Source organism: Hyperolius riggenbachi, chromosome 5 (genome assembly GCF_040937935.1).
Source record: "Hyperolius riggenbachi isolate aHypRig1 chromosome 5, aHypRig1.pri, whole genome shotgun sequence".
In the NCBI taxonomy this organism is placed as follows: domain Eukaryota; kingdom Metazoa; phylum Chordata; class Amphibia; order Anura; family Hyperoliidae; genus Hyperolius; species Hyperolius riggenbachi.
In genome coordinates this window covers 356,166,080-356,182,479 of record NC_090650.1, presented here as the reverse complement: position 1 = coordinate 356,182,479, position 16,400 = coordinate 356,166,080, and the positions used below count along the sequence as shown (strand labels likewise).

The 16,400-nt window shown below is 41.8% G+C and overlaps 1 protein-coding gene across 3 annotated transcripts in view; it reads right to left on the bottom strand.

Annotated features, from left to right (window-relative positions):
* The window catches only part of CSPP1 (centrosome and spindle pole associated protein 1), a 106,813-nt gene that overhangs the window by 6,590 nt on the left and 83,823 nt on the right, over positions 1–16,400 (bottom strand). For all 3 annotated transcript variants that reach the window (XM_068237464.1, XM_068237465.1, XM_068237466.1), the window contains 7 exons: positions 15,728–15,883; positions 11,728–11,832; positions 8,766–8,832; positions 8,062–8,188; positions 6,600–6,742; positions 4,662–4,805; positions 395–438 (listed from right to left, as the gene is read on the bottom strand). In XM_068237464.1, coding sequence (XP_068093565.1) covers positions 395–438; positions 4,662–4,805; positions 6,600–6,742; positions 8,062–8,188; positions 8,766–8,832; positions 11,728–11,832; positions 15,728–15,883 — 786 coding nt within the window. The remainder of the gene's footprint in view (positions 1–394; positions 439–4,661; positions 4,806–6,599; positions 6,743–8,061; positions 8,189–8,765; positions 8,833–11,727; positions 11,833–15,727; positions 15,884–16,400) is intronic.

Here is a 16,400-nt window from a genome sequence, read left to right as displayed (position 1 = left end):
CACCGCACTAGCTGTATATATCCGCCTGCAATACCTCACCATGCCCCACTTACATATCAAATACGGCTGTAATCAAAGGCGTAGCAATCGGGGATGCAGAGGTTGTGACCGCACCGGATCATTGGGCCAGAGGGGCCCTCCCTCAGCTGCACTATTAGCTCTTTATTGGTCCTGTGCTGGTAATAATCACTTCTATAGATGCTTTGGATAGTAGTAACCATTAATCAAATGGTCCCCATTCCTTTCTTGCACCTCTGAGATTGTGGTTGTCCTTGGCAGGTTTTGGTGCGCCATAACAATTATGTATAGATTGCTTGGGGGGCCAATGTAAAACTTGTGCTGGGGCACACAGCTTCCTAGCTACGCCACTGGCTCTAATAACATGATTTCTTACCACTCCAGTGTGCCGCAGACTGTATGTAGGCATTGGTTCAAACTCTGCAACAAAGACAAATAAATGTGTCAGGTCAGGCTGTAAATCAGGGTGATGCCGATACTGCGTGCAATTCTGTGAAGCATATCCTTTGTATATTGATGTAAAGTGCATCCCTGCTACTGTTACAAATGATAACCCATATATTAATACTACAAACCATTAAAATCCAAATCGCATAAAGGTTTTATTGGCAGGACTAAATACAGTTATCATTGCCAAAGCAAACCATTATCACTGGAGGGGAGGGAGTAGTTGTGGGATTATAGGGTATAGGGAGTTGTACAATCTAATAATACCATACATGTACTGTATATTTAACCACTTCACCCCTATGGGTTTTTCCCTTAAAAAGGAAGTTAAAAAAAATAAAAAGATTTACTTACCTGGGGCTTCCTCCAGCCCCTGGCAGCCATCCTGTGCCCTGGCCGCAGCTCCGCTCCCAGTCGGTGGCCCGAGGTCCCCTCTGTTGCAGATGGTGGCCTACACCTGCGCAGAACACTCCAGGCCACGTGAGCGCGATCTCGAGCAGCGCTCGCGCAGGAGCAGTAGATGTAATGAATGGGACCCCTGGAGGGGACCTCGGGACACCAGCTGGGAGCAGAGCTGCAGCGAAGGCACAGGAAGTCTGCCAGGGGCTGGAGGAAGCCCCAGGTAAGTTGATTTAAAAAAAATTCCTCATATCTGTCCTTTAACCTCCTTAGCGTCTCTCTGTCCTCAGGATTGCCCCAGGATGAATTAATTTGCTGCAATGGCTGCAAAACCTTTAGCTAGCATTAGGCCAGCTAGTACAAGGGCCCAGCACTCCCCGCGATCCCCCTTTTATACATTACCCAGCCTGGATCCAGCGATCGCGCGGCCTCCCCGCACAGCTCCGGTCTCTCTGTGGGGAGGATCGGGTTTGTGCATGACATCGGTGACGTCATGAGCGATCCTCCCCATAGTGAAGACCGGTGCTGACCGGGAAGGCTGCACCGATCGCTGGATCCAGGCTGGGTAATGTATAAAATGGCTGGATCGGGGGGTGCCGGACACTTGTACTAGCTAGCCTAGTGCTAGCTATAGGTTTTGCATCTATTACAGCAAATTAATTAATCCTGGGGCACAAAGTAATTAACCTCTTGAGCGTTACGGTTTTCAGGAGGTTTTAACACCAGAGCAATTTTCACATTTCAGCGCTGTGTCCATTCATCTGCCAATAACTTTATCAGTACTTATCACACTGAAATGATCTATACATTATTTTGTTTTTGCCACAAAATAGGCTTTCTTTGGGTGGTACTTTTTGCTGAGAATTATTTTATTCTAACTACATTTTAAGGGGAATAATAACAAAAAATGGAAACAAATTCATTTCTTTTCAGCTTTTGGCCATTATAGTTTTAAAATAAAATGTTCTAATGTGGATAAAACCTACACATTTTATTAACGCATTTGTCCCATTTTTTGCAACATTTAAAATATTTCCATAGTACAATGTATGGTGCCAATAGTATATTTGGAAATAAAGGTGCATTTTTTTCAGTTTTGCATCCATCACTAATTACAAGCCCATCATTTAAAAAATAACAGTAATATACCCCTCTTGACATACATATTAAAAAAGTTCAGTCTCTATTTTTTTGTCTTTTTTTTTAATAAAGTTTTATTTGGGTAACTATGGAAGATTGTGGGAGGTAAGGGGTTAATTTTAAATGTATGTGTAGGTCTTTTTATTTCAAAAAAAATGTATGTAGGTGTAGTTTTAATATTTGGCCACAAGATGTCCTAATTCATTAGCTTCCTGAGTGTATGGTTAGAACGCAAACAGGAAGTAATGCGTGTAAGCGTTACTTTGTTCATTTACAAGGACTTCAGGCGTCTCATTGATGCCAGTGATCATTGCAATGGGGACTTAGATCAATGAATAGGAACTGCGTTTCCATTCATTGACCTCCCCTCTAATGATCAGCAGCGAGAACGCACGCGGGAGGGAGCAGGAGTGCACGGCGGCAACAGACGAGTTTTTACTTCCCTGTGAGCTGTCGTGCTGTTTTGCAGGGACTAGATACTTGTCCCGGGGAGGACAAGTGGTTAAATATAAAACAAGGTAAAGTACTTGTTTTTACCGGAGACACCAGGAAAATGGATAGCTGACTTAAATACAAATCTATGGGAGAAAAATACGTCTACTATTGCTAATTTTCAAAACAGTAATATCAAACTGCTGATAAAATCAACATGAATAAAGACAATCATGGGGTGCTGTTTGAAAACTTCCATTTCAATCATTCTGCACCTCATTATGTGCCCATACCTAGTTCCACTATTATATGACACAATTTGGGGTCGATACACGAAAATGCAGTAACATTGCTGTGCGCAGACACAAGTAAGCAAAAAGGAGAATATTTTTTCACTAGGTACCTTATCACTGCATAATACTTTTTTTTACAAAGGATAAAAAATTAGGAGCATGAAATATTGCCAATAATCATACACAATATGATTCAAGACCATATTAAATGTCCATTGGTATACAACAGTTGCTACTATGTTAGGCCTACGACTTACTGATCTCCCCCATGACGTAATTTGACTGGCTATACAGGGAGTGCATAATTATTAGGCAAATGAGTATTTTGACCACATCATCCTCTTTATTCATGTTGTCTCACTCCAAGCTGTATAGGCTCGAAAGCCTACTACCAATTAAGCATATTAGGTGATGTGCATCTCTGTAATGAGAAGGGGTGTGGTGTAATGACATCAACACCCTATATCAGGTGTGCATAATTATTAGGCAACTTCCTTTCCTTTGGCAAAATGGGTCAAAAGAAGGACTTGACAGGCTCAGAAAAGTCAAAAATAGTGAGATATATTGCAGCGGGATGCAGCACTCTTAAAATTACAAAGCTTCTGAAGCGTGATCATCGAACAATCAAGCGTTTCATTCAAAATAGTCAACAGGGTCTCAAGAAGCGTGTGGAAAAACCAAGGCGCAAAATAATTGCCCATGAACTGAGAAAAGTCAAGCGTGCAGCTGCCAAGATGCCACCAGTTTGGCCATATTTCAGAGCTGCAACATCACTGGAGTGTCCAAAAGCACAAGGTGTGCAATACTCAGAGACATGGCCAAGGTAAGAAAGGCTGAAAGACGACCACCACTGAACAAGACACACAAGCTGAAACGTCAAGACTGGGCCAACAAATATCTCAAGACTGATTTTTCTAAGGTTTTATGGACTGATGAAATGAGAGTGAGTCTTCATGGGCCAGATGGATGGGCCCGTGGCTGGATTGGTAAAGGGCAGAGAGCTTTAGTCCGACTCAGACGCCAGCGAGGTGCAGTACTGGTTTGGGCTGGTATCATCAAAGATGAGCTTGTGGGGCCTTTTCGGGTTGAGGATGGAGTCAAGCTCAACTCCCAGTCCTACTGCCAGTTTCTGGAAGACTCCTTCTTCAAGCAGTGGTACAGGAAGAAGTCTGCATCCTTCAAGAAAAACATGATTTTCATGCAGGACAATGTTCCATCACACGCGTCCAAGTACTCCACAGCGTGGCTGGCAAGAAAGGGTATAAAAGAAGAAAAACTAATGACATGGCCTCCTTGTTCACCAGATCTGAACCCCATTGAGAACCTGTGGTCCATCATAAAATATGAGATTTACAAGCAGGGAAAACAGTACACCTCTCTGAACAGTGTCTGGGAGGCTGTGGTTGCTGCTGCACGCAATGTTGATGGTGAACAGATCAAAACACTGACAGAATCCATGGATGGCAGGCTTTTGAGTGTCCTTGCAAAGAAAGGTGGCTATATTGGTCACTGATTTGTTTTTGTTTTGTTTTTGAATGTCAGAAATGTATATTTGTGAATGTTGAGATGTTATATTGGTTTCACTGGAAAAAAATAAATAATTGAAATGGGTATATATCGTTTTTTTTGTTAAGTTGCCTAATAATTATGCACAGTAATAGTCACCTGCACACACAGATATCCCCCTAAAATAGCTAAAACTAAAAAAAACTAAAATCTACTTTCAAAAATATTCAGCTTTGATATTAATGAGTTTTTTGGGTTCATTGAGAACATGATTGTTGTTCAATAATAAAGTTATTCCTCAAAAATACAACTTGCCTAATAATTCTGCACTCCCTGTATAAGCTGCTCTGTTGAGCGAGACTACAAATAGTTCAAACAAGTCATGACAATATTCCAGCAGAAAAGAATTAGGCAAACCCTTCTGACCATTTGGCATGGGTGGCCTCCTTTTCATCCGGTTCAGGTGTCTCTGCTGCTCTCTGAGCAGGGCCTGCTGCTGGATCTCCAGTGTCTGGTTATCCTTTGGAGGGTCTGGGTACATAAATCTCACCCCTTCTCGAGTGTCCGTATCTGTTTAGAAATACATACAGCAATTTTAGCCCACTGCAATCTCTCTACCACAAGGTCACTTAAACATTTAGAACTGTGGATCTTTAAAGAGTCTGAAGCCTTCTAAAAATCCTCTTTTTAGCAGTGCTAAAACGCTGCATTCCCACGGCTGAACAATGTCTTTAAACCTCCCAAATATCGGGGAAAAATTCCACAACTTTCCAAGATGTGGATTTTGCTGCCTGGGGTGGCAGAGATTAGCGCTGTAGCTCTGCCTCCATTAGCATCAATCCCCGCTGATCGCCGCCCCTCTCAGTGAAAGAAGACTGAAAGGGGCGGGGAGAGGCGGCGATTGACATGAGTAGAGGCAGAGATACAGCACAAAGCTCTGCCTCTACCAGGAAGCTCTCCCCACATTTTGCCCCGGGGAATAGGGGGGGTTTAATTACATTGTTCTGCCCCCGGAATGCAGCATTTTTGCACTGCTGATATTGCTGAAGATAAATGTCATGATTTTTTTGAAGGCTTCAGACTCTACAGTGACAATCCAAGCAAATTATTATTATGGATTTAAATAGCTCCATCATCTTCCGTAGCACTGTAAAATGTAATGGCAAGACACGGGTACCTAAGACAAAGGGAGGACAACATAAAAGGAACAGTCTAACATGTTCTACAATAGAAAAAAACACAGTTGCAAGAAGCAGTAGGGAAAGGAAGCCTGAAGTATTTCTCTTGCGGGCAGCGGGGTGGCGTAGCGATTAGCGCTCTCGCCTTATAGCGCTTGGTCCCCAGTTTGAATCCCAGCGAGGAAGCTATGTTTGTGTGTTCTTCCCTGTGTGAGTTTCCTCCAAGCACTCTAGTTTCCTCCCACACCACAAAAGCAAACAGATTATTATTATTATTTAGTATTTATATAGCGCTGACATCTTCCACAGCGCTATACAGACTATATTTTCTTGTCAATTAACTGTCCCGCAGTGGAGATCACAATCTAGTCCCTACCATAGTCATATCTCAATGTATGTATCATGTAGTGTATGCATTGCAGTCGAGGGCCAATTTAGGGGGAAGCCTAAAACTTATCTGTATGTTTTAGGGCTGTGGGAGGAAACCAGAGTGCCCAGAGGAAGCCCATGCAGACACGGGGAAAACATATAAACTCCGTGCCCTGGCTGGGACTCAAACCAGGTGCCCAGCACTGCAAGGAGAAAGTGCTAATCACTACACCACCATGCTTGCCCATGGCTTGTCCCTAAAATTACCCCTAGACTACAAAAGATACATCACTATGGCAGGGATTAGATTGTGAGCTCCTCTGACAGTGAAATAACATATACTCTGTGCAGCGCTTTATAAATCCTAAACAATAATAATAATAATAATCCACTTAACCTGCCCACTGTCACCATACTAACAGTCCCTGGATGTAGCTAAGGGACGTGTCTGTATGAGCTTGTGCCCAGGACTGTTACCCTGTGGGTCAAGTCCATCTCTCTTCCGGTCCAAACAATTGAACATATGTGGTAAAGATTATGGCTCAGAAAGTAACTGATGAAAATAAGTAACCATGTTCTTCTGGCTCTTCAGTTCCCTGTGTTATTATTCAAGAGAGCCTAAAATATTAAATAACACAGGGTTGTAGCTGCTGTTTATCCAACTTTTGAATTTGCTTATAGTAATTAATTGAAGGAGTGATTCTGACTGTGTTCCAAGGCTGACATCAAGGTAAAGGATGTGAATATATCATAGAGCCCTGTTAGTGACTTCCCACTTTGTGAATACATTAATCACATCTTCATAATCTCAACTCACCTCTGTACTTCAGGTCATTAAAGTCTCTGATGTTCTGCATATTCACACTTTCCAGTCCCTTTAATGATGGTCTTCTTACTGTAGCCTGGAGCTTCTGTCTGGCCAGATCAAAGACATCCGCAGAATTTTTCTCTCTCCTCCGCCTGAACACAAGAGCAACCACCCAGATCAGCACAAGTTCCACTGATATACTTTTCCCTTCCCTAGCAGGCTGGCATACAGAAAGGTCTTTTCTATAGGTGTTGGACTTTGGTGATTGGGAATAACCTCTACTTACCCGGGGCTTCCTCCAGCCCCTGGCAGCCGCTATGTCCCATGCTGCAGCTCTGCTCTCAGCCACCGGCCCGGGGTCCCCGCCGGTGCAGAGGCCGACCTTGCGAGGTCATCCTCTACTGCACCTGCGCGAGCACCGCTGTCAATCAAGTACACGTTGTCCGGAGTGTACTGCGCTGGCACAGAACTACTGCGCCTGCACAGTACACTCCGGGACAACATGGACTTGATTGACAACAGCGCTCGCACAGGCGTAGTAGAGGTCAGCCTCTGCACCGGCGGGGACCCCGGGCCGGCGGCTGAGAGCGGAGCTGTGGCGTGAAACATAATGGCTGCCAGGGACTGGAGGAAGCCCCGGGTAAGTAGATCCTTTTTTTTTTTTTTTTTTTTTTTTTAGCGAGCCTGGACATTCCCATAAGCACTATAATACTAATGTAGTATTTACATTAAAATTATGTTGCTGACTGTACGCTAGATCCTGGTTTAGTCAGTGATGCAGCAATACATTTTCACATGCCTACAAATCAGTGGGAGGTGTTCAGAAGGTGTTCAGAAGAGTGACATAGATGCATATTCATTTTTAAGAAGGCAAACTACACTGAGCTTTTTACTTGACAGTGACACATATATATTCCCTGACATTTATAAGGATACAGAGGCGCCCGATAGGATAAAATATGCTAAAAACTGTATAAAATGGGGGGCAAGGGTGGACTTACCTCCCCAGGGAAGACACAACAATCATGTATTACCAGAAATATTTATTCTTACTCCAAAACTATTTGCAACGTGTTTCGCGGGTCTCACGCCCGCTTCCTCAGGCAAAAATACAATAGGGAGCAAGTAAAATGTTGTGCACGCATGTAAAGCACCATAATATGCATGTAATATGTTTTTAGCATATTTTACTCTATCTGGTGCCTCTGTATCCTTATAAGCATCTTTTATCCACCTGGTGGATGGGTATGATCACCCTTGTCTTCCTTTCTACGGAGAAGCAGCTTCTTAGCCTGAGCAGCTTCTTAGCCTGAGTGGGGACAGGTCTAATTTCCCCTCATGCCCTCACTGGCAACCCACACTTGTGAGTATAAACCTGCTATTGTTGATTATCTCCAATTGTCATCATCAATAACACATTATTGGGGGTCTCGACTGTTTTTCTCTTTGTTTTACATATTCCCTGACATACCCGCTCCTGGAAGGCAGAGACTCATCATCTCCTTCTGTATCTTGTAGGCGACCCTCTAAGCGTTTCTGCTCGCTGCGCAGCTGCTTCCTCAGCTCAGACAGCTCATTAATCACACTCTTCTTCTCATCTGATGGGAAAATACATTGATTCAATTATTGCTATTGCTCATATTTCCACTTCACTGAGACATTGGCCACAATTCACTAAGCTCCTCTCCTGTCTTAAATAATGATTTTGTGCTGTTTTTACTATTATCACCATGGTGATAAAGCATTTAGCATTCACTAAGCAATTTACCTCAGGCAAACCTTAAAATAAGGGTTCTCTCCTTAAATTAAGGAGTGATTTCTAAAGTTAAGGATACACACCCACACATATACACACACAGCGCTTCTCTCTCTACCTCCCTGGCTGTCCTACACAGGCTAGCTGTAATAGTCCTGGCAGCAGGAGGGGCTGAGCTACTTTCTGCCTGCGTGTGCTCCTCCCTCCCTATCTACTGCATGTGAGAATAACTAGAGGTGATAGAGTACTATATACTATTAGATTTTCGCAGCCCAGACATCTCCACTAGTTGTAATAAGCATGAAATTATACTGGATACTGTATACACAACACAATGCAAGGACGATTTATTTATTTATTTAATTACAAGACCTATTGCCATCTTCCCATAGATTTGATTCTAAATTAGAAACACTTACCATAGGCTCTGATCTGATTGCGCCTTGCAGGAACTGGTGGGGATGCTGCACGGGATTGGGTCACATCCTGTGTCAGAAATAAGACCACCAGATATAAGGTAACTATGTTATACAAAGCACACACAACTGCCAGAGCATCCTATTATACATTTACAGAGTTAGGCTGGAAAATATGCATGGGGTATAAACCACACACAGAATGGAGAAAAACTGGCTCTTGTAAGCAAATCCCCTTTTAAGAAACGCTTTCTACAGCCGCCAAATATGCTGTGTTTACCATCCATCTGAACCAGCACTTAGTGTGCTTATAAGTGCTTCTGTAGAAAATGTGCAACTATGTACAGAATGTGGAAGTGAGCTGCTGGTTTACATATTCTGCTTCATAAAACTTGGTCTAATCTTCCTCTAAACTCACCCAGACAGGATGTCTCTGACGGAAAGCCACACACTCATTTCTATCTACAGTGTAGAATGATGGGACAAATTCACAGTCTTTATATCCCTCCTCCTACACCAGAATACCCAAGCAGCTCAGTGTTACCTAAACTACTAGGAAAGTATAGGAAACTAAGAGACCAAAAAGCCCTCCTACTAAAAAGCAATGCTCAGAGTGGTTTACCTTCTTAACCCAAAAGGTATTGCAATAATTCAGCTTAAAATGAACAACTGTGGTTACCCACAATGCATCAGTACTGAATATGCAAATTATCTCTTTATGCCCCTGAAACCAGGCTTACAGCCAGACCCACTGCCGTATAGCAAGCCTATAGCTTATACATTTTTACAAAGCCACATCAACCCAACATGCAGACAGCCTGTTTCGAACTATGCCTCCTCCTGTGTCTCATGCAGCTTTTGTGCTGCAGGCCTCATACACATGGGGATTTCCCAGGTTTTTTCTTACGCAATTTTACAGCCAGAAAAAAAAAAACGCCTAGAATGTTTTCTTTTAAGCTTTCTATGGAAATGTCAGAGTGTTCACATAGTACCAATCCTGCTTAAAACTTACCTGATTTTTTTTTTTTTTTTTTTTTTTGCACATGGAAATAAACTAATGTTTGATCTGTGCAGTCTAAGCAGTTGGGCTGCAGAGGCAGCTTACCTGAAAACGAATTAGGGTCCATAAAACCTCTGTGCTGCTGTGTAAACAGAGAAATGATGACCTTGTGATTTTTTTCTTCACTATTCTGCCTTTCTGTGTGGAAGCTGAATGAACAGCAGATGTCAGTGTGACTTACGTGACACTTCAGCCTTATGCTGGATACACACGATGTGATTTCCCGCTCGATCAGCGGGATCGATCGATTATTTCGGACATGTTCGATCAGGTTTTGATCGATACTGCCGTCGATTTTGCATACTTAACATGCAAAATCGACGGCTGTATCGAACTAAACCGGATCGAACATGTTGGAAATAATCGATCGATCCCGTTGATCGAGCGGAAAATCGCGGGAATTTACAACTCTTATGAAATGTAAACACACACAAAAAAAAAAAAGTACATTTTTTGCAGAGTAAAATGAACCATAAATTACTTTTCTCCTATGTTGCTGCCACTTACAGTAGGTAGTAGAAATCTGACAGAACCGACAGGTTTTGGATAGCCCATCTCTTCAAGGGGGATTCTCAGGACACTTAGTTAATGGCGGTTGCTCTGTCCAACTGCCAAAAAAGTGTGCAGCGAACAGGGAAGCTGGCCAACATCATTATATAAATCCTTTTCAGGGAATGTTCTTTATAAAGAATAAAATCCTTGCTGAGCATCCCCCATAAGGAGATGGGCTTTGTCAGATTTCTACTACCTACTGTAAATGACAGCAATAAAGGAGAAAAATAATTTATGGCTCATTTTAATCTGGAAGAAACATACTTCTTTGTATGTGTTTACATGTATTTTAAATTTTACAATTTTTTTGCGATAGTAATCCTTTAAAATGAAAATAAGAATCAACGACTCCAGGTAAGTTATATTTAGGATTAGTTATATACATACCATTATACAATTATTTATGTCAAAGTTAATTTTCACTTCGAGTTTGCTTTAAAGCGCATCCGAGATGAACTAACCGAGATGACAAGTAACTTGTCTATATATCTTATCTAAAGTTTAGATAGTTTACACAGCAAATCTAAACACAGAGCTGAAGAGGTACTGTGAACTATTGCACCTGCCCAAAAATGTTCTAAGTCTGTCTAGCCAGCTGCAAAGTTTTGATAGTTCAGGTAGCATTGCCAGGAGATCGACCTTGCACTCTTTTACGTTTTTCAATCATTACGGATTACAGGTAACCTGACTTATGAACACCCAAAGAACATGGCAATACAAATAGCATGAAAATGTAAAATTTGAGTCTGTGGGAACAATTACATTTTTTTAAGACCTTGTACTGTAGTTTTTGAAAAAATTTAATTGAATAAAAAAAAAAAAAAAAGAAAAGAAAAATTGATTTTTAAACCAGTAAAATTACACTTTGCTGAGGGAACAGGAGGACAGAGGTCACATAGTGGTGGCACAGAGGGGGGGCACTGGGGACATGGGGGACCACCTGTACATACATCTATAACCTAGGTTCTCAACGTGTGGTACGCGTACCACAGGGGGTACTTCTGATGGTTCCGGGGGGTACTTGGGCTTGATATACTTAACCAAGATACTTATACTTAAATTCGAGTTTTAGAAATTGATAAATCTTATTTAAACAACACCAAATTAGTATTTTAGCCAATTAAAAGCAATAGTAAATGCTGGAAATGGTTTAGAACCAATTATCATGTACTATGATTAAATATATATTTGTCAAGGGGCACTTGTGGTAACATTTACTATGCTGGGGTTACTTGTTGAGTACAGGGTTTTAAAAGGGGTACATACCAATAAAATGTTGAGAAACACTGACCTATAACAGTGGTTAAATGTTAATGACTAATGAAAATAAAAGAGCAGATAGCTGTATCATACATGTGACTGGATGGACACTTCACTCTCAGCAGTTGGGGGTCTGTGTGTACGGGAGGATGCTTTAGCTTGTAAGGTGGGGATCACAGGCGATGGAGGCCTTGGTGTCTGAAACAAGAAAACAAAACAAATCTCAGGCAATTCTGAGGACAGGGTAGGTAGATGTCTCGGCCCTGCTCTGGGCATCCTGCCTAGAAGAGAACATCTTATGTGGCATTTACGACTCAACAAAGGTCAAAGCAGAAGAGCATGAAGCTAAAATTTACCAGTTGGAAGAAAACCAGCAACTGATCTATGCAGGAAGGCCGTTTAGCATGTGTCCGCAGGTACCCCTTTTAAGATAATCCCTTTTGCTTTTTTTGGCCACTGACACTACAAAAAAAGGCAAAAGGCTAGCAGCCGTCAATCAATGTCCTCCTACCTGCTCATACTGCTTAAAAATGCAAGGAGCAAGAAGTGGTAGCCAACTCCTTAGACCAGTGATCTGCAAACTTGGCTCTCCAGCTGTTGAGGAACTACAAGTCCCACAATGCATTTGCCTTTATGAATCATGACTGTGGCTGTCAGACTACTGCAATGCATTGTGGGACTTTGTGGGATAGTTCCTTAACCTCCTTAGCGGTAAGACTGAGTCACTCGGGATGGAAATCCACAGCTCAGAGTGGTAATCCCAAGCTGGAATGTAACAATAAAAGATGTAAAATCTCTGGCACTGCATCAATTTTCCAGAGTCAAAATGTACAAAGTGCACATACCCGTTGTGGTTAGGTTAGGTTGTGGGGCATGGTGGTGGCTACGGCCCGCCTAACGAACGTTTCGCTGTGGCAGCATCTTCAGAGGCAAGTGTGGCGACCGCGGCTATCCGTTTCCGGAATTTGTAGCAGGGGGAAGAGGCACTACCGGCTTCCTGCGCCGTGTGTACGTGTACGTAGTTGCGCATGCGGCTACTCCTGATGCCCTTGCTGGGACAGGTGCGGTCCCACCTGAGAGATACATTGGATGTGCTAGAAAGCATAGAAGGTGTATCCTGGCAAATGGGCGACGCATTAGCGACTATCGACGTAGTAAATCTTTATAATCGGATAACGCAAGAAGTAGGTATCTACGCTGTGAGGATATTCCTGTCCAGGGGTGACAAGGATGATGACTAGGTTGATTACATTTGTGAATGCCTTCTCTTTGTACTTACACATAATGCGTTTCTTTTCGATGGAAAGTGGTTTTTTTGGCATAGTGGGAGGAGAAATATGTGTATGGCACCAATGTTCCGCATGGGGGAGGCCTCAGGAGATGGTCTAGGTATGTGGACGACATCTTGGTGTTTTGGTCTGGGACTTATGAGACTTTTGAAAAAATAAGCATTACCTGAATGATGATAAAGAAAATATGCAATTTACACAAGTTCAGTAAAGAAAGAGTGGCCTATTTAGATTTAGATCTATGTGTCGTAGACAACAAGTTACTAGCCAAGGGCTACAGAAAAACCTGTTTCGGGTAACACGTTTCTACACCGGACCAGTTATCATCCACCCCACATCTTTAGATCACTATCGCAGACTTGGTCGCTCATGGAGGCAGGGCTAACGGCTGCAGCCCTGCCTCCAGTCGCGTCTATCAGCGGCGCATCGCCACCTCTCCCCCGCCCCTCTCAGTGAAGGAAGACTGAGAGGGGCGGGGGAGAGGCGGAGATACGCGCTGACAGACGCGCGTGGGGCAGGGCTGCAGCGGTTAGCCCTGCCCCAACCAGGAAGCGCTCCCCCGCGGGGATTTGGGGGTGAAGGGACCCCTGTTTAGCGGCGCGATAGCGGCGGTTTAGCAGGGGCACACATGCCCCTGCTATCTATGAGGTCTGAAGCGAGATTTATTCTCGCTTCAGACTCTCTTTAAGTAACTTGGAGAGCCATTAGCAATAAAGCTCTTCTAATGGAAAATTGATGCAGTGCCGGACCTTTTACACATTTGCTTAAAAGGGAATAAATGCTTAAAAGGGAATAAATATGGCAGCCTTTATATCCCGCTCTTTTCAGTTGGTCCTTTAAATGAACATCTATGGTTACCCACAATACATCGCTACTGAATATGCAAATCATTGCAAGTATTTTCTGTTTTAAGAAGGCCAATCACACCAAGCATTGGCTAGCTTCTATGATCTCCATAAAGGTGAGCATACATGGCCCAACCAAATCATTTGGTTTTCACACTTCATCAATAAAATGATGAATTGTATAGAAATACTGATGTATTTTCTTGATCGATAAATCTTGATTTTCTCAAATGATTTCATAACGGTTTGATGAACCATGTTGAAAATGTTTTATTCAATTTTGAGAAAGTCGATACATGCAAGAGATTTTAAACAATCAATGTTCCATCAATATAGCATACATGGCCCAACCAAATCATTTGGTTTTCACACTTCATCAATAAAATGATGAATTGTATAGAAATACTGATGTATTTTCTTGATCGATAAATCTTGATTTTCTCAAATGATTTCATAACGGTTTGATGAACCATGTTGAAAATGTTTTATTCAATTTTGAGAAAGTCGATACATGCAAGAGATTTTAAACAATCAATGTTCCATCAATATAGATTTCTTACTTTATTTTTTTTTATTTCAGTTTGATTAAAGGATATCATTTCAAATGGATTATAAAACAAACAAACCAAAAAAATGCTTTCAATCAACATGTAATTTTATTCAATCATACTTTCTGTAGCATTACGGTTGATTCACTAAAAATGTTACTCTTTGTGTGTGCAGAAAGCACATGTTAGGATCACCGGCATTTACACAGTTTGAGTAGTGAGTTACACATTTTGCCTAACAGGCTATATACATATACACCACTTATCATGCATGTTACGCAAGCAACGTAATAGTGCCTTATGCAATTTGCATAACCCGCTACTCAAATTGCGTAAATGCCAGTAATGCTATCCGCACAAATTAGCTTGACATTCTTTAGTGAATCAACCCCAATGAACCTATATGTGTGTGTGATGGTTACACACAGTTTAGTTTTCCCCCTAAATTAGCTATTTAATACCTTGATTATTTCAGAGGAACTTTCTTTCAATGTACAACACGTACATTGAAAGAAAGTTCCTCTGAAATAATCAAGGTATTAAATAGCTAATTTAGGGGGAAAACTAAACTGTGTGTAACCATCTAATCTCACTAATATTATAAATGTGAAAGTTTGGATGTTTGTTACTCAATCACGCAACAATGGCTCAACGGATTTGAATGAAATTTGGCACACACATAGTACAGTACCTGGAATAACATATAGGATACTTTTTATCCCCATAACCAAAAAGTGGGTGGAGACATACAAATTTCACTGGGAAAATCTAAACGGCAGCCATTCTTACACTGTTAATGACAGGGTTCTCAAACTTTGCACAGTTGGTCACTGGGTGACTAGGATTAATATTCAGAAAAGTGGGTGGAGCCTACAAAAGCCAATCAAAATTCACCTATTGATTTTCAAGGGGAAGATTTAATTGCTGCCATTCTTGCACTGTTAATGCACAAGCCTCAAACCTGGTACAGTTGGGTAACTGGGGTTCAAATTTAGAAAAGGGGGTGGAGCCACAAACAGGCAATTAGATTTGTTTCATTTCAATGCAAATTATTGATGCCAAAGACCGCAAAGCTCACAAACTAGGTCATTGGGTAATTGAGTGTTAGGGTTAGAAAAAGTGGGCGCCGCGGAGCCAACAACAGCCAAATACATAACCAAGCAATGCTGGGCCATCAGCTAGTGTTTAAATAAATTAAAAATCCAACAAGATGTAATGAGAAACCAACAACTCTTGTGGCCACAGCAGGAGTGAAGGAACCTATAAAGAAGAGAGACCTTTCTACTGGAATCTCAAGAGATGAAAAACCACTAGCAGAATATAAGGACCGGACTTCTCTGTTGTGGTCAGTGGAATAATAGAAGCTGTACTAGAAGTGATCAAATATACATTGTTCTGCATCTCCCCTCACCTTCTCTCTCGCCTCTGTCACAGGGGCTCCTTTCTGCTGTTCATAAAATCGTCTCAGCTCCTCCTCTTGTTTGGCTTCTTCCTCTTTTCTCTTTCTTTCTGCTTCTTTTCGCCTTTCATCAGCTAAACGAATCAACTCTTCATTTTTTTGCCGTTGCTAAAGCAATATTGAGTGTCTGGTTAGATATGTGTGTTCACTTTAAAACTGCAAATTGGTCACAGAAATTTAAAAATAAATGCTGTACATGACGCATTATATGACTGGATATTCATATATTTTAAGTGCATTTCCCCCCAGTGACAAATGACGCAGAATAGTCAACTTTCAAGAATAACACTCGGCCTCACGGATGTCATTTAAATGGACCCCATAGTGAATACAAATAAATGTATCCACTACTATATCCATAAAAATAAGTATTAACTAAAAATATTATTGCTGTTCCTTACCCTGTAAAATTTCCTCTTCAAAATAACCAGGTTTAGATGAGACCATAACATGGTTTCATCTGCAGCCCTGCCCAGCCTCTCTGGAAACTTCATCCTCACTACCCCTCCCTCTTGTAAAGTCATGCTGTCTACTCTCTGTGTGCAGAGACAAGACAGCTGCTGTGTGTGTTTCGTTCTATCTGGAGCAAGTGTGAGAAGAGCAGAGGACTTCACACCAGAGAGCA